Consider the following 14,571-nt stretch of genomic DNA (forward strand, 5'->3'; position numbering starts at 1 on the left):
GAAGATCTAAAATAAGTTAAAATGCTATTTTGGTTCAACTCAATTATATTTTTTAATATAAATGAGTTTAAATGTTAACACAACTTGAAATTACTTAGTAGATTATATCATGTTTTAAGTAAAGAATGTTGATTCATATAACAAAGATTATCTTGTTTATTTTAAGTCCCTGCAAGGAGTGAATCATTAATTCTCAACTTTGTGACGTGTGTGCAATATTTCACATATTTGAAATATATTTTGAAACCTATTTAATTTTCTTTAACCCATGCATTTCAAAGTTACAAAATAAAGAATAAATGCCATTTATGATGCATGAAATCTACATGTTGAAAAGTCTATGTCTGTATGATGTCTGTAAAAAGTCTAAAAGTCTGTATATGACAGTTGGTTGGAGTGTTTGAAATATAAGATGAACTGATGTTTCAGAAGTGAAGCAAGTTAAAAACATTGGTCCTATTTACTTTCTTAAAGGAATAGTTCACCCAAAAATGAAACTTTGCTGAAAATGTCCTCAATCTCAGGCCATCCAAGATTAGGATGAGCTTGTTTCTTCATCAGATTTGTAGAAATGTAGCATTGCATCAGTGTCTCAGCAATGGATGCTCTGCAGTGAATGGGTGCCGTCAGAACGAGAGTCCAAACAGCTGATAAACACATCACAATAATCCACACCACTCCAGTCCATCAGTTAATGTCTTGAGAACCCAAAAGCTCCGTGTTTGTAAGAAACAAATCCATCATTAAGACGTTTTGAAGTAAAATTTGAGTCCTCTATCCATAATAACGCTTCTTCCAATGATAAATTGGTCTGGTCTGAATCAGGAGAGAAATCTGCACAGATCAAGCACCGTTTACAAGCCAAAACAGTCCAAAACAGCTCTAAATAAACATGTGGCTGGATTTTGATGTGAGAGACAACAGGAGATGGACTTTTTCACTGGAGGAAGCGTTATTATGGATTACGGACTCGTATTTTAGCTGGAAGCTACAGTTTGACGTTAAAAACATCTTAATGATAGATTTGTTTCTTACAAACACAGATTTTCAGTTCACAAGATGTTAGTTGTTGGACTGGAGTGGTGTGGATTACTTGTTATTCCAAAAAAATAAAAGCATCTTCTAAATGTCTCTGTGTCTCTCAGGGGATGTTCAGAGCTCTACCGCATCCCTATGGTGGAGTATAAGCTGGACAGCGAAGGAACGCCCTGCGAGTACAAGACGCCCTTCAAGAGAAACACCACCTGGCACCGTGTGCCCACCAGCGGCCAGCCTCTTCCCCGTGGATCCCCCACGCAGGGTCCCGATCGCATGCCGTGCCAGCAGGTCCTCCAGCACGCTCAGACCGCCATCCCACGCAGCACCTCTTTCGACAGGAAGCTGCCGGATGGACCCAGGTATCGCTTCAGTTTCAGATGCATGCTTGTGCGTTTTTCTTAATGTCAGTTGGATGAGTTAAATGTGAATCCATCGCCTTCCTGAATCAACCAGAATTGCAAATTTTAATTACTTTTAATATAATTTAAATTATAATGATAATTGATAATAAATTGTACAAATTTCATGATTTCACTTAAATTTACAGTAAAATGGAATAAAAAAAAAAACAAGAAACAGTTTATGAAAACAAATCTTAATTGCATGCAATATTGCTTGAGTAAATGTATTAAATTTTTAGATATTTTAACTGGAAAACAAAACAAAAATACTCATTAAGAATTTTTTGCTGTGCAAAAACCTGGGTTTTATATATATATATATATATATATATATATATATATATATATATATTAAAATAGAAAACAGTTATATTAAATTGTAGTGATAGTTGTTTGCAGAATTGCTTCTTGAAGAAATAAATTTTATTTTAAGGATTTAAGATATTTTAACTGAAAAATAAGACAAACATACGCATTAAGATTTTTTTTTCGCAGTGCACAAACCTGATTCACATAAAGGGTAAATTTATTCAAATATGTGTAAATTGCAAAAAAAAAAAAAAAAACTGATTGTACAGTGTCATGCAGCATTTTCAGTTTCAGCCTGCACTGACAATTTACATTCTGCTGGAAAGTGTTGTTGCATTTCCGGTGTTCCTGGCAAACTTACTGACCCAGATCATGAATTCAGCTTCCTGTATTTGGTATGCAGGCGATATGCCTTTCAAATATGGTTTGTTATAATGTGGTCATTTGTTCTTACTTGGAACCCCCTCGCGGTGCTGATGACCTTTCCAGCTCCTCTATGAGACGGCATGTGGAGAGAGCTGTTTAATGCCACACCACTGGACTCTCTTACCCTCTTATTAGTGATGCACTAACACTAACACTAAAAACACTCATGCAAACACCTCTCACAGTGATGTGTTAATATACTAGCATGCATATTGTCCAGTGGCATTGTTGGTGCACAAAGTAACCCTGTCAGTAGTGCATTCTGGTCTGTGCACTGTGACTTTAGACTGACGTCGGCGAGAGCTTAAATAACCTTCTTGCAGTTCTCTTTCTCGTATTTTGCGCTTCTGGAAGGTTTGTGAGATGTATGCATGGAGAATGAGATCTGCTGCAGATAAACAGGAATATCAGATGTTTTTTTTTTTTTTTACTGTTTGCGAGGTGACGTGCAATTGAATAGATTGGACTGCAGTTACATTCAAAATGGCATATTACTATATTCTAATTTTATTCATTAGTAATGTATTGGTCCAATTAATAATTCAATTCATATAAATCAGTTAATGAATCAGTTAAAGTTGTTATACTGGTTATACTGTGTGTTGCCTAATTATCCATGGCTCTTTATTTTATTTTATTTTATTTTATTTTATTTTATTTTATTTTATTTTATTTTATTTTATTTTATTTTATTTTATTTTATTTTATTTTATTTTATTTTATTTTATTTTATTTTATTTTATTTTATTTCCTCAACGTTGATAAGAATGTCATGGTAGACTAAATAATGCTGAATGTTGCACACAATCTCCTGCTCTTTAGCTGCTTCTAGGTCTGATTGGAGACACTTCTGTGAATTAGATCAGTCCCCTGACGTTGCGCTCTTGCCTCTCTGATCCGCGGTTTGTTCGTTAGACTGAAATCTGTTGCTCACACGTGTTGAACTCATCTGTATCGGTATCAGCATCGCAGCTGGCGTGAGAATGTGTGTTTCTCTCACTGCAGGAACATTCAGGATGTTGAGAAGCCTCAGATCTCGTCCTGCACTAAAGGAGACGCGTCCCAACACTACCGCAGCTCACCCAGTAACCAGTCGTCCTCCAGCGACCCGGGACCCTGCGCAAGCGCCAGCTGGAACCAGCAGCCGGGATACGACGGGTAACACACACTCATTCTGCTGGACAGAGAATGCTGTTATATGACATACATACAGTTAATAAGATTACATGGATCATTTTCATTATCAAGTATTCTTTTAGTATTTATTTAGTAATAATTTGGTTTATTTATTTGTTTAATTTACTTTTAATGTGTTGGTCCAATGAAAAACTCAAATAAAATAAATTAATAAATATATAGATTAGTTATTCTAGTTTAATGTAGTATTCATTTATTGGTTCAATTAATATAAATTAATAAATCAACCAACAACTTTAATTAATAGCTTTATATTGATAATTTAAATTTCATTTCATAAATTCATTTTTAGTATTAATGTATTGGTCCAATTAATAATTATATTAATATAAATTAATTGATAAATCAGTTAATACAATTATATTGATAATTTTTATCAAATATTAGTTGGTATTCATTTATGTTCATTTAGTTTAATTTTTAATGGATTGGTCAAAATTCAATTCATGTAAATGAATAAATCAACCAGTAAACTAGTTAGTAACATTGTTTTGATAATTTCAACATAAATGTGATTTAGTAGTTTAATTTAGTATTAATATAAACATTAGTTCATTTAATTATTAATTTTAAATAATACTAATATTATTTATTGTTTATCATATTGTCAATTTGGTCATATTGTCCATCTTATATATATAGTTTCGGGTTTTATAAATTAAATATTATTTTGTATTTATTTTGTTTATTGAATATTTTCTTAATGTATTAATAGATGTATCAATAAAGAAGCATTTGTTCATTTATAAATATTTATAATATAAATATTTGTTAATATAAAATTATTTAATATTAATATTATTTAATGTAATAAATGTATTATTTCACCTTTTATTTAATTTTATATAGTAAATTGTCTTGTCCATCTGACATAAATTGTTTTGCGTTTTTAGAAATGAATTCATTAGTAATGTGTAACCTAATTAATTTTCAGGCAGGGTAATTGGTAATTTACTAATTTAATAAAAGTAATTAGTGCTTGATTTTAAGTCAGCCATAAAGATGTTTAGATTTTCTTTCACTTTTAGCAGATTTCACACGTCTCGTCCAGCATTGACAAAAACTATAAACATCTGCAGATGTGAGCCACAGGATCTTCACACATTTTATTACCAGACTTTGTTGAATTCTTATTAATATCCAATGTTTTTCTGTAATCAATTAAATTAAGGCTGGCAGTTTTTTTAACGTGTCCTCAAACGTGGCGACTTTGATCACAGCTGGAGGTGTTTTAATCTAACTCTGACGAAAGATGAATATCCCAGAAAAAAATCTTTTCATCCTCCTCATTTGGCTGATTGAGGTCATTTTGGCCGTCGCCATGAGTCTGAGCTCTAGCTGGTCTCATCCGCAGGTGTCAGTCTCCTGAGCTCCACGAGCGCTCGGCTGAAGCCCAGGGCATGCTGGGAGACGGGGAGATGCTGCGGGAGAGAGAGCCGACGCTGGAGAGGACCCGCTCTGCAGGTGCCATTCACACATCAACAGCTTCACGCCGATCATTCCCACCACTGGAGCTCAGACAGACATTAGCCACTGGACTGAAAGGATACTGCAGATTATTATGCGGTAACATGTTAGAAAAAGAGCCTGCGCTTTTTAGGGCTGCATGATTAATCTAAATAAATCCACATTTGAAAACAACACAAACTTGTTATAAAAAATAGAAACTTGATGGTTTAACATTTAAAAATGAAGAAATTAAGACAGCCATAAACATTAACAATTTGTATTTAATTGTAATTTTACAATTACACTGTACAATAAAATAATAATGTTATATTTTTATTAAATACTTGTTTATATTTTGCACTAAATTGTAATATTTCTTATATTGTTTAATATTTGATCTATTATTATTATTATTTATTCTGTAGTCCAATTAATATATAAATATAATCGCAATATTTTTGGCCAAATTGTGTAACCCTACATACAAAAAAGACATACTTTTTTTAACATACTTGTTTTTTTTTATTTTACAGTGAATAGTAGGCTATTTTTTATGTATTTCTTGTAGTAGTAGTAAAATAATAATAATTCTTATTATTATTATTTTATTTTATTTTATTTTTTACATAGTCATATTAATATAGAATCACAATTTTTGTGACAAATTGTGCAGCCCTACAAACAAGCACATCAGACCTGGAGTTTTTTCATCAGATATTTTAAATTATAAATGCAATTTTTATCAGAAAAATCTCAGTTAATGTATTTATTTTTTTTCCAGGCAGCCCTAGTTATTGTAGTCAGTCTGGTTTTTAGAATATTGTTGGTGATTAGTAGTTGGTCCAAGGAAGTCTACCAGCCTTAAGACTAGTCATCTAGACCAGTTTGCACCATCTAAAGACCAGTTTGGACCAGCTAGAAACCATGTTAGACAGTCAAATGTTCTGGGAATCTCTGTTTATCCTTCAGTCTGTTTCTTCACAGAGGCGAAGTGGCACGTCCCTTCCACCAAGATCCTCAATTCCTTGAAGGAAAGAGGCAAGGATTCACCAAACAAGTTGACGCGGGTAAGACTATTCCCACTCAACACTCCTGTAGAGTAGAAATGATGCCAAGAACCATACATTAAAACCATTAAACCATTAAAACAGTGATTTCCAAGCTTTTTAACAACAAGGCCCTCGAGTTTCCTCTGGCACATCTGCTGTAATCAAAGGTTTTGTATTTTGTTTGTTTGTTTTTTTCATTTATAGAAAGTAGGAGTATCTATAGAGTAAAATAGGTAGCAAAATGATTATATTTCAAATGAAATATTGGAAATTTCAATTTCAAATAATATTTTACTCAGAATTTCTTATTATAGTTAACTAAACCTTTAACCAAAACAATAAATGAAATAAAATAAAAGTAAAATAAAGTAATATATTTAAACGAAACAATTTTTTTTCAACTAGTTGCCAAGGCAATACTTCTAATTTTTCATTTAGTTTAACTCGCAGTACTAAAATAATTCAAACTAAAACTGAAATAAATACAATAAAAATAGCCAATAAAAATGACAAAGACAGAAAAATTGCTAAAATTTTAAGTAAAATTAAAACGAAATAAAAACTAAATATTCAAATCTTAAAATAATTAGAAAACATTTTCATAATTATACTCTTTATAAAAAAATGGCCATGCCGTTTTAAGATTTTATTAATTTACATGACTTTTCCAGTACTAGAAATCTCCTTTTTTAGTAGGTTGCCTTATGTTTTCCAAGACCGTGGAAAGAAAGTCGGTTGTTAAGAGTGTTAATTCACAAAAGTATATTTATTTTAGCTGGCGCTCTCTCTCTCTCTCACTCTCTCTCTCTCTCTCTCTCTCTATATATATATATATATATATATATATATATATATATGTGTGTGTGTGTGTGTATATGTATGTGTGTATGTATATGTGTGTGTGTGTATATATATATATATATATATATATATATATATATATAAATAAATAAATAATAGTGTACTAAAGTATACTAAAATGACATTGCTAAGATTTTCTACCCGATAAAATATTATTATAAGTAGAAAATATTTAACATAATTATAACTAGTACTTCCAGTACTAGAAATCACTACCTCATATAGCCAGGTAACAGTTGTGGATGGGGTTAATTCACCTAAAAATTTGAATGCTTGTTTTGTATTGTATAAATCATTGGTTGCATACCACTGCCATAAAAGTCAATATTTTGATAGATTGATGAGATTCTTATTAAAGCCACAATTCAAACCCTTGAAATTGTATTGTTTGATAGTAATTCTGGACCAAGGATGTTGATTCAGAAGCATGTCCTACTTGGCAAAATCCTGCTTGTCCTACACACAGCCGTATAGGAGGTTATGAGGTCCGGTTCATTTAAAGGACAGAAGAGCGCTGACAAAATAAACCATGTGCTTTATTTATAATTCAGTTGGTTAGTGGCTGGCCAGCAGGAGGCATTTGTTTATATATGCAACTGTATGTTTATAAGTCCCAGACAAATTCATAATATGGGAATTCCCTACAGCATCAGAATGTGTTTTAATGTGGTGAGCCTGATTTACACTTCACATATGAAGCATATAGTGGAAACATGGGCTTCCACTGCTTGGGAAAGTTCTCCGACTCGTCTTTAGAGTGTTGCTGCGTTCGCTGAAAGCCTTGATATGACACAAACACAGACGGAGACGCATGAGCCCGCTAGTGCTGCTGTCAGTGTGCATGTGCGTCAGTGTGATGAATGAATGCCGATAAGGTCAGTCTGCCCTTGGTGCTGTTATCAGGACGCACTCGCTTTCGTCTGTCTCTCTCTCACCTTCAATGTGAGTTTTACCCAATATCTCACACTGCCTGTTCCTGTAATAACATCTGACCACCGCATCCAGCTGAAAGTGAATTACAGTCATTTAGCGCAGAAACAACAGGCTCCTGTACTGTAGATATGGTGTAGATAGAAAAAAAAATAGGATCTAGTGCACAAAAATATATTGAGTAAAATATCTATACTTTTCAGTACGGAGTGAATAAATATAAAAATAAAAATATATTTTATTTATTTTAATGTTTTTTTAAATCTATATTTTATCAGTAATAAATAATATATTGTAATAAAATGAATATGTAAATACATTTTTAAAATAAATATATACCATTTATAAATATTAATATATGATGATAATATTCTTAATATATAATACAATTCATATTTGTAATGAAATTTGGGAAGGATGCATTTAATGATGCCTAAAAAATGAAGTATCTGTGAAAGCGTCATGATTTTGTTGCTTGCGGTCTCAAAGCAGTCTTTGCGCTTGCATTTGATTTTACTTCAGCATAATTAACCCTTCGCTGAGCCCCGCCTTAAAAATGTTACTGACCAATCATGACTTAGAATCTTTTTCTTTTTGCAATTAAACCAAGTGTCATCCTCGTTCCCGAATGAAAACATATATTATTAGTAAGATCATCTTCATTTGCTCCAAGGTAAATTAATGTTAATTACTTTGTTTCACGTACACTAATTTTATCACTTCTTTTAAATGAGGCTTTTCTCTTTCAGTGACTGTGAAGAGCATTTTCCTCCATTCTGATGTGCAAACACTGCAGTTTTTAATCACTTTACTTCGTAAATGAACAATTTCCATTAAAGAAATCAGCAGATATTGCTGCTTAATTCATTCCAGCCCATGTTAAGTATCACATCCAATCAGTTTTTACCACGTTTTGCTAAAAATCATGCTGTTGAAATGAATTTAAGTTCATTGCTATGTTCTCTAATGATTTTCTCAGTTGCTCTGAAAGCTTTAAGATCCTGAGGATGTTTAATCTACAGAATATGATTTGTATGTCTGTAATGAAGAGCTATAGGAGGTTTTTATCTGTACAGCCTTTTAACAAATACGGGAAACCATGAAAGATTAAAGGACGGTCTCATTATCCACGTTAAGTGGAGTGAGTTTTGCAGCTGCATTAATGAGTGTGTTGTTGGATCAGTTTGATGGCAGTCTGTATAAAAGCAGGTTTAATGTCAGGATCAGTCTCTTAATTATGTTTGTTATTGTGTGTTTGCCTTCTACCATCTATATCAATAACTTACAAACCTTTTCAGCTCTGAATGGTCTCTAATGTCTGTTGCATTGTGTGAAATGCTGTTGTCCGTATCCGCTGGGAGATGTACATGGCTCTGCTCTCTTGATTTATTACGCCTATTGTCTGCGCGCTAATTAATGAATACAGCTCATATTTGCATACATTACGAGTCACAGAATTATTCATTAGCTCACAGTAATTAGTTTTGCGGGTCTTTGCAGTGTGCAGTGGTACATTTAAATTGGAATGATATTAGTTTGGACTAGAGAAGGCGTCACATGACAAAGAATATGACAGCAGATACGGCCCGTTTTCCATCTGCTAATTAGAATTATAGATCATAAAATATGCAAGCATGCACAAAATGTCATGTAGACAGTGGGATGATATGTATTCTGTGTTGCAATATGAGCTACTTTTCTGTTTCCTTTTGTATAATATTTAAACCCACATCTAAACGGTTAGCATGTGTTTTGAAATATTGAGCTTTGGTATATATGCTGGCAGTGTAAGTTCATATAAATATATTATTATATTTTTATATATTTTTAATGTATATTTTATTACATTTATTTTTATATTTGTTAGTATTACTATTTACCATATTCGTGTGTGTGTAAATATAAATATATATATATATATATATATATATATATATATATATATATATATATATATATATATATATATATATATATATACATACATACATACATACATACATACACACACACACACACACATACACACACACACACACACACACACACACACACACACACACACACACACACACACACACACAGACAGTATATACAGTTGCCAGTTGCTAGAGTATTATTGTTTTTATGTATTTATTCATTTATTGTTTTTAAATGTATTTATATTAGTGTTCTTTTTTTAAAGAAAATAGTTTTTCATTTCCACGCAAATATAGCAGTGCTGTAAAATTATTTCTTTTTTAATGGATTAATTCATTTGTATTCCTTTTCATTTTGTAAATATAAACATGCCATAGCAAATGTCTTGCCAAAAAATGTTTCTTTGATATGTTTACCTTCATAAATCATACTCCAGCAGATAGATTTATTTATTTAGTCAGTTGTTTATTATATTTTTATAAGACGTTTTAATATTTATTTTTTCATATTTGTAGATTTAATATATTTTTATTTTTTATATGTATTTATTTTCCATATACTTATATTTATGTTGTTTAAGAAAATATAAGTAGTTCTTGCTAGATGGTTGCTAGGCTGTTGCTTAAAAAGATAGCAAGCATGCCTTAGTAAATGTCTTGCCAAAAAGAGCCCTATTATTAACGTTTCCTTGATATGTTTTTCTGTCGTCCTCCAGCAGGGCGGCGATAAGAACTCCAGCCACTCCAGCAGTAACACTCTGTCCAGCAACGCCTCCAGCAGTAACAGTGATGAGAAGCACTTTGGCTCCGGGGACCTGATGGATCCAGAGATGCTGGGTCTCACCTATATTAAAGGAGCCTCCACAGACAGCGGCATTGACACCGCGCCCTGTAGCATGACCCCGGGGGCCGCCGGTGCGTCTGTTTCCCGCGTCATGCTCCAGGGCCGTGGGGTGTCTGATCCAGGACACCCATGGACACCGGAGCTGGCGGAAGAAGGGTCCACAGAGGAGGACCACGGCAGGTTGTACCTTCCCCAGAGCTACGCCGCAGCCCTGGCCACCGGACATGCGCCTGCGGACGGGAGTATGGGAGACCTGAGCGAGATCTCATCTCATTCTAGGTGAGCAAAAGAGAGAGAGCTGATGCTTATGAGAATATAAATGGGTCAGATTTGTATCTTGAGGCTGAATGGATCGAGCATTTCCTGGTTGATTATGTTCAGATAATGTTTTTGCCAACATTATTGATTGGCCTGCTGGCTTTTTCCACCGTGGAATGCTAACAGCAGAATATGTGCACTTCCCACTCTGCCATCAGTTGTTGTTTATAAATATGTGCATATTCTTCCAGTTACACACAAACAAACACACAATTAATTGGGTGCAGCTGTTTAAGTGTTTAAGTATTTTGCCCATTTTGACATGTTACATATCCAGCTGTGTGTATTCACTTGGAGAAAGAGGAATGCTGCTTTTTAGTAACAGGTCTGCAGGCATTTTACATCTAAATTAGTAACATTGACTTGTGTCCTCATTTTGAAGATGCTAAAATCTTGACAAGTTCAAACATTTGGGGTCATTCAGATCTTTTTTGAAGGAAGACTCCTCTGCTCAGTAAGGCTGCATTTATTTGATTAAAAAATACAGTAAAACATTAATATTGTGCAATATTATTACAGTTCCAAAGAAGTGTTTTCTATCTGAATATATTGTAAAATGTAATTTATTACTGTGATCAAAGCTGAAATTTCAGCATCATTACTCCAGCCTTCAGTGTCACGTGATCCTTCAGAAATCATTCTTCAAGAAACATTTCTGATTATTATCAGTGTTAAAACAGTTGTGCTGCTACAGATTTTTGTGGAAAACGTGATGCATCTTATTTTTCAGGTTTGCTTGATGAGTAGAAAATTCAAAAGAACAGCATTTATTTGAAATAGAAATCTTTCGTAATATTTTAAATGTCTTTAATGTCATTTTCGATCAGTTTAATGCATCCTTTCTGAATAAAAGTATTAATTTATTTAACAAAAAAAAAAAATGTTACTGACCCCGAACTCACAGCTGAAAAAAATTAATTACAGTGATTCCAGGTCAATTAAACTTGTTTCCAAGTAGCATATCCTATGCTTTTTTACATCATGGAAAAGAAAGTTACATTGTCTTAATTTGCATTGAAGTCATTATTTGCATTTTAGAATAATTGTGGGAGTTGTGTAACTGAGATAACATAAGATAATAAAAAAAAAATTTTGAAGGGGAAAAAAATAGATGGTTGTGTGTATTGCACTTAAATGTAGACATATAGGGTTATTTTCCATCCATACAGTGAAACTGCTTTGTATTGCACTGCAGAGCAATTCAGGAAAATCATTAGCAAAATTGTCAAATTACCTTCTATTATGTTCAGAGTGTTCTTATGTTCTTCAGACCCAGCTGTCTTCAAAATGCAAGGATAAGAGAGGTTTTAAAAGTACACAACTTTATCAGAGCTTCTTATGTAAACTAAACACTTCTAAGCATAGACTGTTACATCAAAGGCAGAAAAATGGTAAGAAGTCTCTTTGAGATAGACCGGAGAGAATGACAGCTGTCATGTTGTTATAGAAAGGTCAGGGTCCTGCTCATAGGCATGTTGTCAGTTCTGATGTATGTGTGTTTTTGAGTGCATGTTTGTCTTGTGAATACATTTCAAAAGATGCCCGAACAGAGCGCTGTCAATGCAGAATTCACCCACCGTTTCCTAAACGGAAGCCCAAGGGATCGTTCATTGGACCCGGCTGCATTGTATCGCTATTGATCTAGTTACTTTAAAGTGCCCCTATTGTGCAATTTTTAAGGTTTAATGTTACGTTTAATTTAATATCACCACATTTTCCAATGATTCTCAAACGATTCGTTCGTAGCTGTTCTAAGACTCTAAACGCCTCCTTTCCATGAGCCTACTTTGCTCTGATTGGTCAGATGGCCCAGTCTGTTGTGATTGGTCTACCACATACAGCGCATGTTGGAAACGATAGGCCCATTGCCATAGTTCCATATTTTGAATGCTCGATAGAAAATATAAACATCTAGTATTTATCATACTTACAGGTTGTGATTGAGTGGAGCCAGCTGGTCCAAATAAACTGGGTACTAAGCTATCTTTCAAGAGCAAGCGTTTTGTAAGTCACGCATTGAACTCCCCGAGATTAGAGAAGCAGTCGTCAGTAAAAAAATTTAACCACTGATTTTTTCGGAAATGAAAATAAAATGAATTTACTTTCACAGCATAGGACACAGCGTCCACTCGACATGATGTTAACAACAGGAACAAGCTACAGTGTTTGAGGGTTGATCAAGTTGTTCACAGCTGGCAAATGTAGAACATAGTCGGGCATTATGCAAATGTGCTACCCCATCGCGGAAGTGGGTAATCGAATTTCGGATTTATAACTTTGCAGATTGTTTACATTCACATGCAGCATTAAACATTGCATGAAAGGCAATATTCGAAATGGCATAATAGGGGCACTTTAAAGGTGTTTTCAGACCTGCTGATCATTTGCTTTGCTCCAAAATAGGGACTTACGTTGTTACAATGTTGCATTTTCTTCTTGGTTCGGTTTGCTTTTACAGGACAACATTGTAAGGCATACCAAAATGTGTTTATGCAAGTCACGTGTGAGTAAAACTGCATTCTAGAGCTGCACGATTCTGGATAAACTGAGAATCACGATTTTTCTGTTTCAAATAGAGCTCACGATTCTCCCACGATTCTGAACTAAGCAAAATAACGTAATTTACTAGAGGCTGTGACAAAATATGAATTGTCTCATTCTAGTGCTGGGCGGTATGACCAAAAATTTATATCACGGTATTTTTCAAAATTATACCGGTTTCACGGTATATGACGGTATTTTTTTTTTTCATGCATGACCGGGTGTTAACCACATTTTCTACTAATTGAGAGAGGAAAAACTGCAGTAGATTGACTCAGAATGCCCTATTTTACTGTCATGATGAGCGAATATTGTAGAAAAATTCCACACTAAATAGTGACTAAATACAACTCATTAATACATGTTAACCAGGAGTCACTCGTTTATAATCGCGACATCGTCTGATAAAATCAAAATGCATCTAACGTTACACTAAAGAGCGAAAAAAAAGTGCATAATATCAACAGACGAACTATGCTCATATTTATAATTCCAAACAGTCAGTTAGCGGCAGGTGCTTGGAAACGCTGTTTTGTACTCATTTATTGAAGAGTCTGCTGTGGTACGGCCAGCTGAATGCGGTGCTTCTCTGCCGCTCACTGCACAGAACAGACGCCGAGAGAGGCGACACTGCGCCGGGAGTCAGACCTCACGCTCGCGGGGCAGCACTGGAGACATCTTCCAACTGAACCATAGCTAAGATTTATCCAAAAAAGTCGCTAGGTTTGTCAGTTTGTATATTCTATGGGAAAAAAGCTGCTAAAAGGGTCTGAAAGTTGCTAAATATAGCGCTAAAGTCGCGCTTGTGTGTGTGAGACGTGGGAGCTGATGGCAACGCGCGGTGGATGAGTTCTTCTGTGTCATCACGTTCTACAGCTTCAGAACTCTCACGCTTAGTAACACATACAGCTGTGTTCTTGCAATAGTGAAAAGAGACCCCTCTCAAACAGTGTCGCGTTCTGAACGTTATTTAAACACCGGTATTGCGGTATTTTAAAAATTCATATCATAAGAAAAATAAACACCGGTATTCGGTATGAACCGGTATACCGCCCAGCACTACCTCATTTTCTTAAAAAGTGTTTAACTAATTTGAATGAATTATTAAAAAAAAAAAAAAAAAAAGTTTGAATGAATGATTCAATGACTCACTTTTTTCTATTACTGAATGAATCAGTGTTTCTGAACAAATCGCATGAATTAATGATTCAATAACAAATACATTTTTTTATCAGTCATTTGTCATCTCCTAGTGGCAAAACAATGTAATCAACAAACGTTATTTGAAG

General features: G+C 34.0%; 1 protein-coding gene across 5 annotated transcripts in view; it reads left to right on the forward strand.

Moving 5' to 3' along the window:
- LOC131552021 (signal-induced proliferation-associated 1-like protein 2) overlaps positions 1-14,571 on the forward strand; it is a 153,566-nt gene that overhangs the window by 106,322 nt on the left and 32,673 nt on the right. For 4 of the 5 annotated variants that reach the window (XM_058795369.1, XM_058795368.1, XM_058795371.1 and 1 more), the window contains 5 exons: positions 1,146-1,397; positions 3,180-3,332; positions 4,726-4,835; positions 5,805-5,887; positions 10,296-10,702. In XM_058795369.1, the coding sequence (XP_058651352.1) occupies positions 1,146-1,397; positions 3,180-3,332; positions 4,726-4,835; positions 5,805-5,887; positions 10,296-10,702 (1,005 nt within the window). The remainder of the gene's footprint in view (positions 1-1,145; positions 1,398-3,179; positions 3,333-4,725; positions 4,836-5,804; positions 5,888-10,295; positions 10,703-14,571) is intronic. The other variant, XM_058795370.1, reaches the window with a different exon arrangement.

This window comes from Onychostoma macrolepis, chromosome 13, assembly GCF_012432095.1.
Source record: "Onychostoma macrolepis isolate SWU-2019 chromosome 13, ASM1243209v1, whole genome shotgun sequence".
Taxonomy (NCBI): domain Eukaryota; kingdom Metazoa; phylum Chordata; class Actinopteri; order Cypriniformes; family Cyprinidae; genus Onychostoma; species Onychostoma macrolepis.